Source organism: Colletes gigas, unplaced genomic scaffold (genome assembly GCF_013123115.1).
Source record: "Colletes gigas isolate AHSC1104 unplaced genomic scaffold, ASM1312311v1 Colletes_gigas_Sc00018, whole genome shotgun sequence".
Taxonomy (NCBI): domain Eukaryota; kingdom Metazoa; phylum Arthropoda; class Insecta; order Hymenoptera; family Colletidae; genus Colletes; species Colletes gigas.
The window spans coordinates 750,238-772,256 of NW_025106647.1; the positions used below are offsets into that span (position 1 = coordinate 750,238).

At 35.9% G+C, this 22,019-nt stretch overlaps 2 protein-coding genes across 4 annotated transcripts in view; both read right to left on the reverse strand.

The window, feature by feature from the left end:
- Positions 1-919: 919 nt before the first annotated feature.
- The window catches only part of LOC122400445 (CCR4-NOT transcription complex subunit 6-like), a 358,835-nt gene continuing 337,735 nt past the window's right edge, over positions 920-22,019 (reverse strand). For all 3 annotated transcript variants that reach the window (XM_043401922.1, XM_043401920.1, XM_043401921.1), the window contains exons 4-10: positions 18,941-19,009; positions 17,904-18,216; positions 17,358-17,509; positions 3,315-3,545; positions 2,565-2,742; positions 2,336-2,475; positions 920-2,214 (exon numbers count right to left, since the gene is read on the reverse strand). In XM_043401922.1, coding sequence (XP_043257857.1) covers positions 2,138-2,214; positions 2,336-2,475; positions 2,565-2,742; positions 3,315-3,545; positions 17,358-17,509; positions 17,904-18,216; positions 18,941-19,009 — 1,160 coding nt within the window. In that variant the 3' untranslated portion in view covers positions 920-2,137. The remainder of the gene's footprint in view (positions 2,215-2,335; positions 2,476-2,564; positions 2,743-3,314; positions 3,546-17,357; positions 17,510-17,903; positions 18,217-18,940; positions 19,010-22,019) is intronic.
- Positions 5,552-6,675, reverse strand: LOC122400446 (protein YIPF5 homolog). The gene is made up of 2 exons (XM_043401923.1): positions 6,353-6,675; positions 5,552-6,275 (listed from the first exon to the last, which is right to left on the reverse strand). The coding sequence occupies exons 1-2, from the start codon at positions 6,534-6,536 to the stop codon at positions 5,716-5,718; spliced, it is 744 nt and encodes a 247-aa protein (XP_043257858.1). The 5' UTR covers positions 6,537-6,675; the 3' UTR covers positions 5,552-5,715.

A 22,019-nucleotide genomic window follows, 5' to 3' on the forward strand; every position in this document is an offset into this window, starting at 1 on the left:
ATGGATCGGGTCGCATGGCAGCCTGCGGGCCGTGCGTTTGACATGCCTGGATTATATATTATAAATACAATGCTAACATGGAAAAGTATCTATTACAACTTACTATTGTGTAAGCAGTCTGACAAAAAACTAATAAAGTGTTTATAAAACATTTAGAAAAATATTATATTATTTTGAGTATAAATAAATTTGAACAATGAAACTTATAAAATAATCGATTACGATTGATATTTCGTGTATATTATTTACAGAAGTAAAATTTCTATAGAGAACAAATTAATATAGATTTGCATTTCTTTGTTCATACATTTTTAAGTTATACTTATTATGTCAAGCTTTTCTGTCTTAACTAGTAACTATTCTAGGAATTGAATTACAAGACGCCCCCGTCAGATAATTAGTTAAACGATCGTTTTATAATTACCTGAAAAAAGCAAGACTCAAAGTTCTTGTAGTTCTGTAACAAAATGGCTTTCACATTAATCGTGTCAAATTTTTAAAAATTCCTCACACTTGAAATTACACGCGGAATACACAAAATTGTCAATTTTAATGGCGCAGTCTCGCCTTTGATTCTGCCATTTTTTGATAGATTATAATTTTCTTACACAGAGATATCGCGATGTTTGAAAAATTGCAATTTGACTCTTTTTCTATAAAATGTGCGTGGTAATGCGCGTAAAATATGTGGAATGTGTGAGAAATTCCAAAAACAGTGCAGTGAGTTTTTTAAAACACCTAATATTACTACATATTAATAAGTGCACCAAAAATGTACTTTTTTTGGATTTTCACACAAATCCCACAGGCCTTAACACATTCTGTATTCGTTCCAGACTTTTTCTACAGTATCCCACACACGCTTCATTCACATCTCAATATCGTCCATGCATATCCGACACGCATTTCCCGCATGGTGTAATAAAAAGAGCTAAAATGCAAGATTTAAAAATTCTTTTCCCACATTGCTGCACGATTATTTTTCACGAAATTACAGAATTTTGAATTTCGCGATTTTTTAAACGATTACAATACGATCCTTTAATTTTCTGGCAAAGCGTATACTGTTGGAATCGTAACGTTAAACTTAAAATTATAATGAACATTTTGCGGTCAATAAATTGAATTATACATTTGTTTTGATATGTATAATAAAGTTTCTTAATTCGAAATAATAAAAGAAACGAATCAGACATTAATGTATTAGCTTTAAAATGAATTATCCATAGGATCTAAAATGCATTCGATTTGTCGCCAGTCAGTAAAATACAAGTATACAATCAGAAAAATCAAATTATGCAGCATATATAGATCCAGTGCAACTGAATTAACAAGTAGTACATCGGTATGGTACACATTAATATCCTGTACTGAATCTAATGAGTGAATGTCAGCTGATTTTCATAATGCTATGATCGATGAACATCATTACATTACCATACTTACAAATAAACTCACTACAATATCATCTATTTCTTTATATAACATTATTATTATCAATATATGTGGCCAATAAGAACAGATTTGTACTTGCATTGAAATTGTTAAGTCAACTCCAATCGTTTCGCACAGCCCAGTATAGTGTGTATATTTTCATATTTTTAGTTTTTGTTTTGTTTAAAAATACAATTTCTTGTTGGATGGCAGCATTCTTATCAAAAAATTGGCTTGGAGAATGTTGTAATGACATTTAGGAAGAGATTAGGGGTTTTCTGGTAGATACTAATTTCTTAATAAATATGTGAAATTGTTCCAATTGTTAATGTCAATATCACAGCGGCTTGATCAGAATATCTTTTTGTAGGAAAATAGGTATCTACAATATTACGATGGTAATAGAGGTTACAATATTCTTAATGTGGGAAAGTCAAGTCTTAAAAATGCAATACACTATACATGGGCTAAACGCATTACAACACGACTCCCTTCACCTGGTCATTAGAATTATTTATTGATATCTGATATCTTGTTGAATGTGCGGCAATATGAAGTATTTGAAATATTCTCCATTAGAATAGTCGTTGACTGCGAGTGATATTGCTAAAGCCAGAAGTAAGAGAGAATGTGATGGAGAGTTTTTCTTTATTATCATTTATTTATTTCCTTATTTTTACTTGGACCTAGGTCGCAGCTGCTGCTACCTTCTTGAGATCAGACCATTGCTTGTTCCTACTATTGGCGTCATTTCGAATTCCACTAATAATGGAAAATGATCTGAAACGAAAATATTTTGTTTCTTTTGTAAACCTTTTTAAAGAAAGAAAAAAAAAATGTAAACTAAATAATATAAAATTTCTATAAACTCCCATTTTATAATCCGCAAAAATTTACTCACCAGATGGAACGTGAGGATGTGGACAACCGACCACTTTGTGTTCTCTAAACCAATCTGCGTTTAAAGGGCCCAAAAGTCCCAAAGGTACCATACTTTGTTTCGAGTAGAAAATGTAATCTATTATTCCTTTGAAATCGAATCTGAAAAGTACACAGAGCCGAGCATATAATTGTATTTTTTTACTTCGTTTTTATTAAAAATAATAACAAATGTTGCGAGTAACACTTACGTGAAATTAGTATAGGGCATAATATCTTCACTATAGGCAGATGCGAGTTTAAACGAGTGGGTAAATTCATTAGGTTTATCGCACCCAGAGATCTTTTGTAAGCATGATTTGTATGTTAAGTCTTTAAAATCACGGTGATCGGCCGCTACTCGTCCCGATGTAAGAAATTCGATTACACCTGTATTTAAATGAACTTTAGCAGACTTATCAATTGTCCGAACACCGATTATCCGAACCGATTATCGAAATACAAAACTAGCGTTTAAAAGAAATGTATTTTTGAAAGATTGTTCGAGTTTGGATAACCGATGTTTTATCATGTTCGATTAAAATTTATAATATACATTAATAAAGAATCCTTACTAATATAATTAATAATAAGTTCATACTTTATAACAAGTCATGCATAAAGTGTATCATAGCTGTGAAGTATAAAAACAAACAAAAGTTTAAACGATTGTTTGTGTTGCAGTGATACATTGCACACGCATTTAACACAATTTACTAATATTTTCTTGTAGTAATAATACTGACACTTAAAACGCACGTATGCTTGTTACAAATGAAAGCAACCACAAATACGTACATTCAAGGAAAAAATTCAAAATAAAAACTGTCTATTAATATAAAAATCAGTAGCAGCATTATTATTTCTACCTGCGGGGCATTTGGAGTGATAAGAGTATACAAAGTACCTTAAGCATTGAATATTGCATGCGTAAAAATGATGGAAGAAAATTAATTCTGTACCAGAATCAGGTAAGGAATTGAAGTCACCACAAAGTAACAATTGAACGCTGGAAGAGTCGGACTTGCAGCCTAGCCTAAAAGACTGACCAGCTTGGTCCAAAATGGAACGTAATTCATTGCTGAGCATCATTGTCTGTATTAATTTAACATCACAAAACTCTGGATCCCAGTGGATGTGTGCTGTGCAAACTAAAATCGGTTGTTGAATTTGTGCTGAGTCTGATGGAAGGCCTGAAAAAAAATAAGAATTACGTTTTATGAAACTGGAACTTGTATAGTTTTCGCTCGAACAATAATTAATAATTGTTTAATTTGTACTGGAAACAGTTCTTTATATTAGGTACATTTAATGCCACGTCTATATCTATATCTTTTTATAGATATAAAGAATTTTTAATGTAATTTGATCTACTTTATTCCTTGATAGAAAAACCTTTTAAATTATTGTTATACAGGGTGTTCGGCCACCCCTGGGAAAAATTTTAATGAGGGATTCTAGAGGGCAAAATAAGACGAAAATCAAGAATACAAATTTGTTGATGGAGGCTTCGTTAAAAAGTTATTAACAATTAAATTCAAAAATTTCAAATTGTTCTGGAAAAATTATTTTCGGTTGCGAGAGTCAATTACAATCATTTTTGGTGTATAGACATACCTCCAAAATCCTATCCACTTTCGAGAAAAAAATCGGGTAGGTGATGAAATTATTCGTCGAAAAAAAAAATTTCAGATCGTTCTGGAAAAATTATTTTCGGTTGCGGGGGTCAATTACTATCATTTTTGGTGAGTAGACATACCCCCCAAAATCCTGCGAATTTTCGAGAAAAAAATTCAGTACGGGCGGAACTTTAAACGTTAATAACTTTTTAACAAAGCCTCCATCAACAAATTGATATTCTTGATTTTCGTCTTATTTTAGCCTCTAGAATCCCCCATTAAAATTTTTCCCAGGGGTGGCCGAACACCCTGTATAATTATAAAAGAATTTTGCTGTTTCTTCGTATGTCTGTGTTTTTGAACATATCTATCGCGCGCCAGTTTTGGTTCCCTCTCCTACTTTTTTGTTTTATGCAAGCGAAGTCGATGCTAGCAGAAAGACTATTTTAAATCACATAAACTGGTCTTTTTAAATAGTTAATCTGATGAATACTTGGTTCAATTTAAATAAAGTAATCTCTACAATAAAAGTTTAGACGCATTCGTCGAAACGTGCTTGATTTTAAGCAGATTTTTATAAAGTATCGATTAATATCGATGATAACTTGCATCGATATATCGATGTTTTCTTATATTTTGTTGTGCCTAGGCTTTTCATACAGTTTTTTTTCATTTCTGTGACACTTTTTTCCATGAATTATTTTAAAATGATTACTCTAATTAAAAATATTGAAGATAGTATAACATTTATATAAACAATAATTAAAAACGCAGGAGTTTGAACTTCTGCTCAAATAGGTTTGACGTCACAAATATGGCGTTGCATCGTGACGCCAGAACGTGTTTGAATTGTGTGTGCTTCATTAGAACACTGGACGTTGCTTAGTACCCTCAGGAATTCGCATTTTGCCATACTATTGACGGCATTTACATTGTAAACTAGATCAACGGCGAATACGGAGATTCATGTTCCACAATTTACATTTCAGGTAATAACAAATATTCTCATACGCGCTCGATCGTGATCGGAGTTTTTCGAATTATTCAAATTTCAAAACTTCATTAATAATTAGCAAATGTTTCTGTAGAAATGTATATGCATATGAATCTCATTAATGTGTATATCTAATTAAGTTCTATAAATAATGGAAGAATTATCTAGAAGTTTACAATAAATGATTAGGGATAGAATGGACAGAGCTGTTCGAATTATTGTTGCATGTTATAAAAAAAAGAACAATTTTTAATTCTTTTAGTCTTTCAATATCAAAATTATTGTAGATAACTTTCCGAAATTATTTATTTAAAAGTTAAAGTTTGAAAAGAGATAGGAAAGAATTTACCTAAATCAAATAATAGAACTAAAAGAGGTCTACCATATTATTAAACATTTAAATTTCGTCATATTTTCTATTCTTTCTTTGATAATTGATACAATGATATAAAGAAAAAATATATAGCTAATTATTATACACTTTATTTGAAAGTTAGAAAAAATCAAATACATAGTTCTTACGATGACAATTTACATACAATGTTCCTTTATAAATAACACAATGTTAACAAAATATCAAACTAAAATGATGATGCTGCTTTTTATTTCAAAACTTATTTTATAGGTATCTGTAGAACATTTTTTACATAAATTAAAAACATTTTGGGAGTTAAGTTTTTTGTATGCAGCAAAAGTTTGACGATGATTCTTTGCGACAAAATCTTAAACCATTAAGTTTATTATAAGTTATTAGAAATATACAATCAATGAGAATGTCCCATAAAGTAGTGCACAAGGATAGGCAATGAGAAGACGTTGATTCATTTCCCCAGATATAGTTGAAAGAAATCTAGATGCTGAAAGTGTTGCCCAAGTAACCGCAATTATAATAAGAAGGAAACCGATAGGGTCTTGTAATTTGATAAATACACTAAAACCAGCCAATGCTACCACTGGTAACAAACTGTATCCTAAAATAGATGCCACAGAAAAAAATGTAATATTGTTAGTATTACTCATTAATACCAAAAGAATATACATTAATATGCATGATATCACGGCTAAACCATAAATGTGACCAAAGTATGCCTTCGAGGCAGCTATCGAAAGAAATGCAGCAAGTATTAAGCAAAATGTGATTGGCCCAGCTAAATCAGAATCCTGTAGTAAATAATTTGCATCATCGATTTGTCCCCTTCTGTGAAACGGATTTAAAACGGCTAATGTCTTTTGCAATATTCGATCAATATCTATGCCTAGTTCTTCCAAAAGTGGCGGTTCTTCCTCTTCGTCTACAAATCTATTCGAACCTATACTTTCATATTTAAAGCGATTAGAATTCGTATCTGAATAAATTCCATATGCGACACTGGTTTTAAATATTCACCTTTTATAAAAGCATCTTGATTGAACATATCGCCGCTGTCGGCATTTTGAATGTTTTCCGATTGTTGATCATATGTCTGGAATTCGAATTGTTGGTTGGGTTGCTCAAATGCAGAAGCATCAAAATTATATTGGCCTTGCGATTGATGCCCCCAGTATTTATCCTGATCCATGTACCCAGACATCTCCGTACTGACTGTTATATGAATTTACTTGTGTTTTTTAGAACGTGATTTTTCGAAAATTTAAATGCCAAATCGTTGACATTAAACACGTACGATAGTAAGCCTGTATGCTTATAGTATTAAACTATTAGGATTTTCATGTACATTTCGTGATGACGTACTGATCGGAGGTTACCGCTAGTAACATAGATGACGTATTCGAGCTGGGGAATTATTCCAGCACGTTGCCATATTGTTTTAGTTTTCCGAATCAAAAACCCTAGCATTACCTGGAGTCAGTGATGCCAGAAAAGCACCGCCGGGTGCACACGCACACATGCCAGATACGCGTACGTGAGATCGTGGAGTTTCGGAAAGTCGACAAAGGCAAACTGACGCATGCCCTCTTTCTCGATTCTCCGAAGCTGCCCGAAGTAATTTCGGATCGCCTCGTGGGAGTCGAGAGAGAAAGGCTCACATTTGCCTTCTCGCTCTAAACAACTGAAATCCGACCTCCCGTCAACGGCATACGATTTGGATTCTCGAGCCGAGATTCTCCACTGCCCAGGCATTTTTACTTTCCGACCTATGTAGGCGCACATAAGCAAAGTACCCATAATGAAAAAAAAATTTTGTAAAATTTATTTTACGGAAATACACGTTTTAAGACCTCCTGATCATATTTTAATTATTGAAAAAAAAGAAATTTTTTTTATTCCCATGTATATAAGCACACATATGTATATTATTAATACGATTTTTGAAATCAAAATACTTTAAGATTGAAAATTAATAAATTAAAATGAGATTCCACTCTTACCAGTATTGTGCACGCTGTGTGTATTTTTCAATAAGAAGAGTTCTTACTTTTATAACATAAACAAAACAGTAGAATTAATAATTGCAGAAAGAAATTAATTAATAATGATTTTCCTCGATTGTTTGAAATAACCGTATCAATTGGTTATGACGAACTAAATAGAACTAACTAGAAACAAAGGAAAAGTGATCCCGTTTGCCAGTTTAATACAAAGTATGGGTTGTATCTTAAATTTTAAAAGCACATAGTCGAATATTTTTAAAGGTACAAAACATAGCGTTTCATTGTAGAACAGTAACATAAGTTAGCAAGTAATGTCATAAAACTGTTTTTCCCAGCTATATCCCTTTTTGCCTGAAGTATAAGGTAAAAAGTACGAGCTACAAGGTACGACTATCCGAAAATCGTTCACATTTTATCAATGTAAATGAAGCGGCCTTTCCATCAGAGTTAAATACAAAATTTTGTAATTTCTGTGAAAACAAAACTTTCAGGATTCGTTCTCGGGCAGTCAAACCGATCAGACGTGTTGACAATCGCTCGCGAGTTCCTTTGTTTATAATTCAGCCTACTGTGCCGTGTCGGTGCGCGGATCACCACACAACAACGTTAGTGCTATCGGTGAGCCTTCTAAATACAGAAGACCCGTCATGGAAGTCATGGAATTTGAAAATATAACGAGCCATACCCAAACCAATACAACAGTTCAGCCTACAAAATCGTATGCATCAGCCACGGTAAGCAGTGTTTTTCCAACCAAGGATCAGGCAGTAATAATCGACGTCATAGACGGAACTACTATCAAGGAATATGCACAAGCTGTAGCAAAAATCACTGGACCCAACGCCATACGATTTATCTCCCGCATATCAAACAACAGAATCTGTGTTTACCTCAATAGTAAAACAACAACAAAAGCCCTCGTTTCCAATTTCAAATCACTGCCCATAAACAATACATCCACCCCAATCAGACCCCTAATAAATCCATCACAACGAATTATTTTGTCCAACGTTTCTCCTACCATACCACATGACTACATCGAAAAAGTACTAACAATCCATAACATCAAACTGACCTCGAAACTATCCTTCCTCAGAGCGGGACTACAAGACCCCGGTCTTTCCCACATAATGAGCTTCAAAAGACAAATTTATATAAACCCAGACGATGTCCATAAACTCCCCGAATCGTTTCTAATCACTTACGACGACACACAGTACAGAATTTTTGTATCTACTGACAAAGTTACCTGTTTTTTGTGCAAACAAGAAGGGCATATTGCTAACCAATGCAATACTCAAACCGAGACACCAATATCAAACACATCAGCCAACAAGGAAACGAGAAATAACCTAACACTAAACGATACGGAACCAACGTCAAGCGTCAATAACTCACAATATAACATAGACTACACAAACGAAAATCCAACCACAACCGAAATCAGCGAGACAGGAAAAGACCCCAATGCCAACATTCCAGCCAACCCCACTACGGCTCACTCCAGCGCAGACAATAACCCATTACTTGCCATTGCAAACCCTCAAGCTCAATTAAAAAAGAGACCACTATCAGACACCTCAGAAGAAGACCAACAGACAACAAACAAGCCCATCTCAACACCCGTAAGACCATGTGTTAACGACTCTAATTCAAACGATAAACCTGCACCCACCACTATGAAAAAGAAACCCAAACGCAGCCAATCACTAACAAGAATCATCGAACAAATAGACGACATTCTAAAACCAGCAAAAACAGCTCTGGATGACCCTCAAACCATCTTATCCTTAACTATTCTCAACTGAAAAGTTTCCTGGAAAATGCTATCGGCACAGAAAACCCAAACATTATCGCGAACGACTACACTTCTGACAAGAAAGCATTAATACATATGCTTTACCTAGTCTACCCCCTAATGCAAGACCAAAGAATGAAAAACAGACTACACCGATTAATCAAAAAACTAGAAACAGAATTCGCAACAGCAATCTCACTACAAACCATCCTCTCGAAAGAGGGGAACTCATCCTCCCCAGATCCAAAACCCCTATAAACCCAAGACACCAACCAAACATCCATTATGTCACTACAAATTATCCAATGGAACTTGAATGGTTTCTACAGCCGACTCGAGCACCTCCAACTACTAGTCGAAGAATTTCAGCCACACAATAATCTGCCTACAGAAAACTAACTTCAAAAACCATATTCAGGTAAAATCAAAAACTACAAAACATATTTCAAAAATCGCAACACTGCCCACGCAAGTGGAGGAGTCGCCACCTTTGTCAGAAATAACATCCACAGCCAAGAAATAACAGTCACATCCAATCTAGAAGTTATCATCACTAAAGTAACATGCCCTAAAGATCTGTACATATGCAATATATACCTACCGAACAGCCATCACTTAGATGAATCCGAACTCACTCATCTAATAAACCAAATTCCAAAACCTTTCATTATACTTGGCGACTTTAATAGCCACAATATCCTCTGGGGATCTCATAAGACCGATTCGCGAGGAAATTCCATGGAAAAAATAATAAACTCAGCAAACCTCAGCTTACTAAACACTAACGAACCCACTCACTTCTGTTCGGCATCCGGTCGGTTCAGTTCAATTGACCTATCCCTATGCAGTCCAACAATCACTCAAGACATTACATGGAACACAGTACAAGACCTATACGACAGTATTAGTATTACTTCCCTATAATGGTGACATGCAAACTAAACCGAATCACTGAAACTAATAAAGCCCCAAGATGGAAATTTCAGAAAGCTGATTGGGATATGTTTCGGAAAGTCATATTGGACTCATCTTCCCTGCTCATAGAAATAAATCCAACAAACTTGAACTTAGCACTCGAACACTTCTCAGAAGCCATCATCGCAGCAGCCAGTGCAGCCATCCCGAAGACAAAAAACAACACCAACGCCAACATCAAATATAATCCATGGTGGAATGAAGAATGCTCACAAGCTGTGAAAGACTGCAAACATGCTTTCAACCGGTACAAAAAACACAAAACCGCAGAAAACCTTATCAACTTCAAGAAATACCGAGCCGTATCCCGTAAGATCACAAAGGACAGTAAAAGACGATCATGGATAAACTATACCTCAACTCTTAATCCACATACCCCTCCCTCAGCAATTTGGAAAAAGATAAGAGCTATCAAAGGTTCAAACCAACACTCCTCAATACCAGCCTTAAATAAGGAAAACAACTCTATCTCCACCGACCCAAACGAAATATCCGAAATCCTGGTAACGACTTTCCAGAAAAACTCCAGTGACTGCAACTATTCAAAACAGTTTCAGATCTGCAAACAGAAAACTGATTCTAACGCGTCGAAGCCTCCAATCATAGTCCAAGAAACACCTTACTCCTCCAACCTAAATTCTCCTATCCAATTTGATGAACTGCTATACTTCCTAAACAAATGCTCGAATACTAGTCCCGGACCCGATGGAATACCCAACATCTTCCTTACCCATCTTCCACAAGAGGCGCTTAACTACATACTTGCAATATTCAACTGCATTTGGTCCCACAACATCTTCCCAACCAAATGGAGAGAAGCGGTTGTCATCCCAGTCTTGAAACCAGGCAAAACTCCAACGGACCCCAACAGTTATCGACCGATTGCTCTAACAAACATAATGTGTAAATTAATGGAAAAAATTATAAACTATAGACTCCGATGGTACTTAGAATCAAGGCACCTCATCGCTAAACAACAAAGTGGCTTTCGACAATTTCACTCCACATATGACCACCTAATAAACCTGGAAATGAATGTATGCGACGCGTTTGCTAATAACCAGTATGCAACAGCTGTTTGCTTAGATATAGAAAAAGCGTATGACATGGTCTGGAGAAACCGAATCCGAAGAATTCTCCAGAATTTTGGCCTTTGCGGAAACATCCTTAATTTTATCAGTAACTTTCTATCTATAAGAACTATCCAAGTTAGAGCCAACAACGTCCTATCCACTACAAAAATTCTAGAAAACGGAGTACCTCAAGGCTCCGTCTTAAGTGTTTCGCTATTCCTAATCGCTATAAATGACATACTGGACAACATACCAGTCCCGGTCAAAGGACTTTTATTTGCTGACGACTTAACCCTAGTATGCAAAGGAAGGAACCTTCATACTACCCAGACCCAACTACAAGAAGCACTAAATAAATTGCAGAAATGGTCACTCACGTCAGGGTTCAAATTTTCTTCCACCAAGTCTAAAATAATTACCTTCAGCAGAAAGAAACAATATGCGAACATAAAACTAACTCTCGATAATTTGATAATCAAGGAAACATCCTCTATCAAACTATTAGGATTAACATTTGACTCTCAGTTAACATGGACACCTCATATTAATAAACTCAAAACTGATAGCTACCAACGACTAAACATACTTAGAACAATAGCTGCAAATAACTGGGGAGCCGACCTCAAAACCCTACTCCTAACGTATAAGGCAATAGTGAGATCAAAACTGGACTATGGATCAATCATATACAACTCAGCCAACACCAACATAGTAAAGAAATTAGACCCTGTATACAACAATGCTCTCAGAATAACTGTGGGCGCCTTCCGCACTAGCCCGATCAACGGCATCCTTAGTGAAGCTTCAGAACCTCCATTACGAATTAGAAGAAAATACCTAAGTATCAAATTTGCATTCAGAATTGCCTCCCACCCACAGAACCCAGTCTTCCATAATGTATTCAGAAAAAACAACCTAAACTACTTGCAACAAAGGAAAAGAACACCCCATCCACTCTGCTACAGAATCAGTAATTATCTGAAGGAGCTTGGCATGGAAATCCAGCTCACATCGAGCAGATCCATCCCCAGCATCCCTCCGTGGACCTTTCCAAGAATCAGCACTAACACCTCTCTACTGAACTACAGTCAAAAGAAATCTGATCCAATCATGCTAAAGGCTATGTTCCAAGAATTGGAAGCGGGACTCGCAAACCACGTGCATATATACACAGACGGGTCTAAGACACCATTCGGATCCGGATACGCAATTGTCAGGAACCAGTCAACCGAAAAAGTTAAACTCCATCACAAAACACCTATCTTCCTATGCGAACTTCAAGCAATTAAACGCGCCATCAAATCAACTTTAACCGACCCAAAATACAAATTTTGCAATTTTCTGTGACTCCACAAGCGCCATCTCAGCAACACAAAAACTATGGACAAGCAACCCTGTCATCCAAGAATGTCAAGAAGTCTACACCAGATCAAGCCAAAAGAACAACTCAATAACAGTAATATGGATTCCTTCCCACATTGACATAACCGGCAACGAAAAAGCGGACCGTGCAGCTAAAGAAGCAGCCAACTCATCCACCCCCAACCACCACGACAACGGCACTCACCTGGAAACGTTACTCTCCATTCTCAAAGAAAAAAGTAAAAGCTGTTGGAACAAAGAGTGGAGCACATCAACCAAATCCCGTACAAAATTAATCAAAAATGACTTCTATGAAAAATCCATTACCTGGAAATTACCCAGACCAGACCAAGTGAGAGTATCACGAATCATTATAGGCCACACCAAACTGACCCATCAACACCTCCTCCAAAAAACAGGCCCACCAATATGCGAAACATGCAAAGACCTCCTAACAATAGAACACATCATCATCCACTGCAGAAAATATATTCCAATCAGGCAACGGCTCAACATAAAACCAACCCTAAAGGACAATCTGAAGGACAACACATCGACCCAAAATCTATTACAGTACCTCAAAATTACCAAATTGTACAACAAACTCTAAAAATGTATTCTCCGAGTCGCTAATAACCCTTAGCGGTTGATGCGACTTTAAACAAATAAATAAAAAAAAAAAAAAAAAAAAAAAACTTTCAGTAAATGTACGTGGTGCTTGAAATTTTTATGTTTTGACTGTTTTTGTGAAAAGTACCATCCAGATTCATGTACTTCGTACATTGAAAATAACATATGTTAAATGTAATCGGTTAAAGGGTATAGCCGAATAAGGGGGTCAAATGTGCCCCCAAACCGAATGGAACGAGCCACAGGTCATTCGATAGCAAAAAAAAAATAACCCCTGTGTGCAAATTTTTAACTTGAAATCTCGACCGTGGGGGTAGTAATGGGGTGAAAACGAAAATCATGTTTTTGAATTATTTCTCTTGACCTATTGAGTAAAAAAATGTAAAAAAATTCAGAGACATTTCGGGTACCGGCGCACATACTTTGGGAGATTTTCAGATTTTTTGATTGAAGAACCAGGTAGTGAAAAATAAAAAACAGCAAAAAATGCCGAAAAATGCCGATTACGTATTGAAGGAGGCCCGGAACTACTTTTATACTTTTACAGTAAACAGGTATTACTATTACTATTATTCTCAATTTTTTTCAGATTTTTCATTTTGGTGCGCTGCAGTGAAAAAAAATAAAAACCGAGTTTTTCCTCGTTTTCTGCGTATTAGAGTAACTTACACGTTGAATTTTTATGCATCCTTCAATATATAAGTGTTTTGTAGACTGTTTAATGTTTCTACACTAAGCAGAATTACATAACAATTAAAACAAATAAAATAAAGCCAACCGTTGAGCGCAATATATCCTAGAAAATCAACGATATTTTCAACGGCGTCGATGGCGCAGCGTTAGAGTGTCCGAAACACTTGTAGGACCAACCACCGTAAGAAACACTTGTAGGACCAACCTCTACGGACCATGCCAAGTAATTATGTATAAATCCCATCGCATACAGTAGCTTGAACTGAGTAATTAAAAAATACATTGTGAAACCCGAACGCGACAATCACCCATTGACCTGAACGGTCTGGGCCCTCACCCAACGAACCTTTATTTCCTTCGTAACGCAGGTAGGACAATTAATCATTTTTCCCCGTGGTTTCCATCGAGCAATGATACTTCATTCAAAAATAAGCATGAAACGATCAAACTGGTACTTAAAAATGGGTTTATTAGAAAATAGTATCATTGGCAGAGAGTGGGTTAATAGATTTGGCGTGGAATGGCCCTTACATGTCTACGTTAGATACTAAAGCCGCAGCAAACATTCATATTTATCAAAGAAAGAGAACGAGAAGGAAAGATCTGCTTGATCGAAGGGCGAGAAGAAGTAATAGTAAGCCAATATACAATCTTCTGCTCCGATCCATTCACAATAGTCAAAGGTAAGAGATTTGAAAACTAACATTTCACATTAATTTCAGTGTAAGAGATGTTAAACAATAATCGTGGTTGACAAAAAAAATAAAAACGCAAAAAACACTCCAAAACTATATTTATACATATTTCAGGTTAAAATATTTGTAAAATGCTATCAGAACATTTATAAATAAATATAAAGCATTGTTATATAGTTAGAATTTGAAAAAAAAAATAATGAAGAAAAAAAAATACTAAGTCCAGAGGAGAGACTCGAACTTACGGTAAAAAAACTTCCAGCGGTTCAGCAGTCGGACACTCTAACGCTGCGCCATCGACGCCGTTGAAAATATCGTTGATTTTCTAGGATATATTGCGCTCAACGGTTGGCTTTATTTTATTTGTTTTAATTGTTATGTAATTCTGCTTAGTGTAGAAACATTAAACAGTCTACAAAACACTTATATATTGAAGGATGCATAAAAATTCAACGTGTAAGTTACTCTAATACGCAGAAAACGAGGAAAAACTCGGTATTTATTTTTTTTCACTGCGGCGCACCAAAATGAAAAATCTGAAAAAAATTGAGAGTAATAGTAATAGTAATACCTGTTTACTGTAAAAGTATAAAAGTAGTTCCGGGCCTCCTTCAATACGTAATCGGCATTTTTCGGCATTTTTTGCTGTTTTTTATTTTTCACTACCTGGTTCTTCAATCAAAAAATCTGAAAATCTCCCAAAGTATGTGCCCCGGTACCCGAAATGTTTTTGAATTTTTTTACATTTTTTTACTCAATAGGTCAAGAGAAATAATTCAAAAACATGATTTTCGTTTTCACTCCATTACTACCCCCACGGTCGAGATTTCAAGTTAAAAATTTGCACACAGGGGTTATTTTTTTTTTGCTATCGAATGACCCGTGGCTCGTTCCATTCGGTTTGGGGGCACATTTGACCCCCTTATTCGGCTATACCCTTTAACTTTAAAAAAAAATATTCGAAGATCAGACAAAAATATAATGTCATATTTAGTGTACGATTAAAGTATGATTGAAAAAATAAAAAAAAAAAGTTCAAGCAGGGTTCGAACCAGCAGAGCAGAAGAAGTTCGGAACTTGCAGGCAAAGACCTCATCACTCACGCCACGCTGATTAGTGGTGAACATAGTTCTATTTCTAAAAATAAGTACCTGTAATAACTTTAATAATATCTCAAAGTAAAACCTAACCCAAAACCTAGTACCATTCCAACTTTTCCTTGTTAGAAACGAGTTTTCAATTTGTCTTAGCGAAAATCGCAATCACATTTTGCACATTATTCTAAAACATTTGTGGTATTCGTTTTCAATGCGATTTAAGTAAGCATGTAATGTATAAGATTTCATTTAATGTTTTCTTTTCTAGAGAAAATAGAGAAAAAGTTTATATAATTTTTTTTATATAAAATTTAATTCGTCCTAAGATTTATATGAAACATTTAAAAGATTTTTTATACATTATGCCTATATATCGGAACAACTATGAAACAAGAGGTATAATCTGTAAGGAGTGTATGTGTGTGGCTAGGAGAACCGTTATCGTTTGCGTCGATAGGAGTGTTTAGTCTAAGCTAGAGTAGGTATCGAGTGAGGTGTTTAGGTTTAAGCTGAAATACGTTTTAGAGACTGCGTCTCGAACGTGCGTTTTGTTTAGATCATTAATATAAGATAGGAATAAGGAACGTCACTCTGTATCGAACGTTAGTCGAGAGCAATCACAGTTTTACGTTTACGATCTTTTACGTTTACGTTTTATGTCTTTCTTTTATGTTCTTTATGTTAAATAGTTAGTAAATATTAAATAATATAATTACATCGTTACGTTTAGTGTTCACGTATTTGAATCCGTCGACACGCCTTTGAAATGAGAACATAAAACTTAAATGTAAAGTTTCATTTAAATTCATTCAGCTATTTATATTCAATCGTATTAATAATATACATGTGTGCTCATACATGGGAATAAAAAAAAATTTCTTTTTTTTCAATAATTAAAATATGATCAGGAGGTCTTAAAACGTGTATTTCCGTAAAATAAATTTTACAAAATTTTTTTTTCATTATGGGTACTTTGCTTATGTGCGCCTACATAGGTCGGAAAGTAAAAATGCCTGGGCAGTCGAGAATCTCGGCTCGAGAATCCAAATCGTATGCCGTTGACGGGAGGTCGGATTTCAGTTGTTTAGAGCGAGAAGGCAAATGTGAGCCTTTCTCTCCCGACTCCCACGAGGCGATCCGAAATTACTTCGGGCAGCTTCGGAGAATCGAGAAAGAGGGCATGCGTCAGTTTGCCTTTGTCGACTTTCCGAAACTCCACGAGCTCACGTACGCGTATCTGGCATGTGTGCGTGTGCACCCGGCGGTGCTTTTCTGGCATCTCTGCCTGGAGTGTGTTCGAATTAGGTTTGTACGCTTGCATTCTACAACTCATAGAAACGCTCCAGTCTACGGTGTGCATGAGCGATTATGTCGAACATGAAAGATTACATATTCATTTTCATATAGTTCAATTTCATATCGATCTAGTTACTTTGGTTATTTTTCAATTTATCCATATTTGATGGAAAATTGTGTAATATCGTGCATTCTACTCGTTTAAAAATATCCCTATCGTTAATGGAACAATCTGCAGCCTTCTTTTAATTACTTTCAAGCACTGTGTTTCCAACATGGCATTAAATTAAGTAATTTTGGCTGCTGTTAATGTTATGTATTGAAATGAAGTAAAAATAATGTAAAGTCGGCTCTTTTCATTCTCTACTTTTGTTATTAGGAGATCAAAACTATTACTTACCATTGTCCCAAGCAGCTTCCTTTGTCCTAAGCAGGGCGGCGAGTCCGATATTATCTTTTGGCATCACTCTATTCAACATGTTGTCAGAGCCTTCTGCGTTCGCCATTGCCAACTGATTGAATTCGACTAAATGCTCTTTTATCAAGGTAAATCTGTAAATAAAAGCAGGAACGGTGAATTAGAACGACAAACTAATTTCAATGTCGATATAGCATAAATATTTTTACGATTTTTAAAGCTTCGATCTTAAAGACGCTTTTTCTAGGGTCTTTTTTATTTGATTAGAATCTTATTCTAGTAACTCAATCAGGGATTACATTACAACCTAACCAACAGAGTACTCTACCATACCGACTGAGATACTTCTTTATCTACAAATTTGATCGCCGAAGTTCGAAACTCTACCACTTGCGGTTTACTTAAATAAACAAAGACATGTTTTGCTAACATTACGTTTGATTACGTTAGTCAAGGCTTTTCCAATCAGTGAATTTTGATTAAGAAAATAGGAAATCAACAAATTGTATTCAAATATCGCGTACTTACTTCGCCGTCCTGTAAAAAATGGCGCATCCGTCCACGTATTTACGATCGCTCTCCGCCATGATCTTTGCCCGAGATTTTGGTGAAAAGATCCCATCGTAACCGTCGTGTTTGAGCTCTGGTAGGAAAAAATTGTAGAATTGGTCTGTCTCGACTTCCTGCAAACTGATAATGTCCGCGGCGTAATGTCGTATCTCGTCGAGAATTCCTTTTTTCCGATATTCCCAATCGAGCGCCCAGCTCGGACAGTATCCGTACATTTGTCGTGTTGCGTACTTGTCGCACAACACGTTGTAACACATTACTGTGAATATACCTGCAATAGAAGAGAAATGCTTCGTGAACACGGGGCAACAGCTCAACTCGGTTCGTTTCTAACGAAAGATTAGCAAAACAAACTTCCAAGACTACCAATGATCCACGAAACACACATAGAACTCAGAACTTAAACAAATGAATAATCTGGGTTCCTCCCACTTTAATTAAAAGTTTGTCAAACAGAATTCATGACCATATAAAAGCTCTGTTTTTAATGAAACTGGAGATTGTTATCGCAAATTCTCGGTAGCCGTAGTCATGACTGTTACGACGCCTAATAAGAGTCCAATTGTGTCATTCCAAACGTCGGAATGATAATGACACATAATTACTGTCTTCTCAAAGAAGTTATCTGGCACATTTGTCCACGTACGGTCCATAATGATTATGATTGTCAGGGTCGTCGCGAAAGGTGCAAGAAATAATTTGTACGATCCTGCTACCACAGTCGTTAGTCCCATTCCGCGTTGCTGCACGTACTGACCTATCACGATCAACGGACTTCAAATAATTCCATGCGTTCCAAAGCTCGTGTACAAAGTAAAAATAGGCGACCGGTGGTATTGTAACGGCCAGAGATTTCAGTGGGCGGAGTACCAGTATCCGATAGTAGTGTATCTTAGTTTACTTAATACTTTACACAACGAGACATGGGTGTACAAAAATTGGCTACTTGCCTTCATTTGTTGAAATAATTTTATATCAATGAGTGAATTGCTTACATGTTGGTCTCGTCCTGTTTGGCCTCGTCAATGGTATCCAGGGTCTCTGAGGCGGATGGTTTGCAGTCACTGGAAGCAGAAATGGATAGCAATTGTTCAATCAATACTGTTACTTGCATCGTTAGTTATAGTTTATGAATGAGAAACCATCTAGTGCAACTGCATTTTCTAGTTAATAAACAAAAACAAATAGAGTCAGGTGTTTAATTTTAAGGAAAGATCATGTTTTGTGAATTTGCACTTGTTTCTACTCTTCTAGATGCACAGACATCGTTTAACAATCTGCCAGAAGGTTTAGAAGAATATATATTTCTATTTGTTCTTAATAATTTACAGTTACACAGTGCAAAATATGTATTATTCTAAGCGCTACTAGTTGTAAAAGGTTTTAGTAGCGGATTCTAAATAATGGAAGTACAGGAAAGCTACGAGAGTTCTAAGTTACTTCAAGGAAGGTTCGTTGGGCAAAGGGACGGACTAATACGTTATCTAAAATGAAAGTATTGAAGTGGATATCAGTTACCTTGACAATTTGAATTGTTTTTAAACTGTTTAGATTTGTTAGGGATCTTAAGAAAAGTTTCGAGATATTTTTATTATCGACTACAATTCTAACTTTCGGGATGGAAGCATCATTTACATGTAGACAGGTGTTTTTCCTATTTATCAAGTTAATTATGTTAAAAAACTAAAGGCAACCATCATATTTTTATAGGAAAATGAACAAATAAACAAATAAATATTGCATTGTAGGCTCCACCCGATATTAAACAACTTTCGTTCGGCACGTTTTTTCATACGATGAATAGTTTACGAGAAAATGGAGATTATATGGTCGCTTGACTTACTTTTTATACAGGGTGTTCGGCGACCCCTGAGAAAAATTTTAATGAGAGACTCTAGAGGCCAAAATAAAACGAAAATCAGGAATATCGATTTCTTGATTGAGGCTCCGTTAAAAAGTTATTAAAAAATTTATGTACAAAATTTCAAATCATTATGAAAAAATTATTTTTGGTTGCAGGCATCAATTACAATCACTTTTGGTCAATACACATACCCTCGAAATCCTACGCACTTTCGAGAAAAAAGTTCTTAACCGAAGATATACTGTATGTCCAGAAATGTTTCTCCGAAATTGCCGTTCTACGGGCGGAGTTTTAAACGTTAATAATTTTTTAACGAAGCCTCAATCAACAAATTGGTATTCTTGATTTCCGTTTTATTTTGACCTCTAGAATCTTCTATTAAAATTTTTCCCAGTGGTGGTCGACCACTCTGTATACCCCCGGGACTCTGCGATTCTGCGCTTACGAGAAATAGTAGGAGACCTCTATCGGTGGCCAAAGCGAACTACTGGTGCCATGCAACATGCCATGATTTCAAAGATACAGCGAACGCCATCTAAGACTTTATTATCGACGGTTACAGAAGCAATAGAAACAAAATTTTTCAGCTCGTCTTTACCAGTTTCGAAAACTGTACTATTTTGCAATCTGAAGCTTTGTTATTGAAATATGAACTCGCAATACTTGGTAAAATATTACAGATTTCACGCGTGTTTTTCAAAAAAAGACTCTGCAACGAAAAGATTAGGCAATTCTATGGTACTATTGGGGCAACAAGCTTGCTCTACAATTTAGATAAGATCGAACTGGCAACAACATTAGTTTTAACAAGCAGAAGTGTGCTTCTTTGGTTTCCAACATGTCAGGGATTGGAAAATCTAGTGCCAAGCGGAAAAGTGGACGAAATTGCTATAGTTTTTACATCCCCTTTTCCCCCAAGCTGATCGCCGCTATTTGACTTCATGCTACACTACACGTGATTACACGTTGCTACATCGTTGTTTGGTAGCTTCTCCCAAACATTATGCTGGATTATGATGTGTAAATGTAGGTTCTTGCCACGGAATCTTGCCACGATTGAATATTACGATGAGTGTAATCAAAATTTTCCGTGTCGAGCTCTGTTACATGCAGATTTCGCTCAAAATTACTGAGATGTGTGTTTGGTTCGAAGTACTGCGAGCGATTACAGCGGAATGTGGACAGTTTACTTTCAAACGATTTAATGACAGCTCAATAACGCTTTCTACAAAAGAGATCGTAAAGGGAATTGTAGCTTACATTGGTTGAAACACGAATGGAAACGATGGTAGATAAAGTTTAGCTAGGCAAACTATCGTTGGAATTGATTATTCGATTTTTATTTTGATCAGATTAGAAGTTAAATTTTAGCTGAATAATTGGTTGCAGTTTGTAAAGCGTAAATACAGTAGCTTTCGAGTCAATAAATTCTAAGGAGACAAATTTTTAATAAACGATTCTCTAATGAAATTGTCAATTTAATAAAAGATGCAACTGCATCTTCTACAATTTTCAAGATTTTTCCCAGTTGTGTGGGACACCCTGCATATAATATACATATGTATCTTACCTAAAATGATAAGTATCGTGGTAAGGATTAAAAAAAAAGAAGAAAGAATTTCATAGACTTTCTGGATTCAACTGTATTTTGGCCTTATCGAAGTTTAAATACAAATACCTGAGAAACCAAAGGCCTATTTTGAGGAAACGTACGATAATTTTCACGCAGCGCCATTCCAAAAACGATTTCCACAACCGTGTTTCCCCTTGTCAGCGAATGGCTGTGTGCATTCTGACTCGCATAATGGCACACTCCGTATACGCGATCCGATCGGAAGATTGCGCCACGAAGGTTACATGATAATCATCTGGGATATTGCTTCTGCGTATGTTGTAACCGAATACCGCGAACATCGGCCGATATGGAGGATCAGGACGCAGGATCATTGGTATTCAGTCGGCTGGCTATATTCCATGAAACGACCAAAACCTATCGACTGCAATCTCTCTTTGGAAAGTGACTAGCCGTGGTCGGTGGACGACAAACATAAAGGACAGTTTCGTTTTGCCTCATGAGATCCTTCCAGAGATAAAACCCATAGCTCAATGTGACTATTTTTTATACTGTTTTTTAGTAATGCCCTTAAACAGGTCGAAAACCCTGATTTAGTTGAAAAACCATCGGTAAGTCAACCGTCGGTAATTCAACT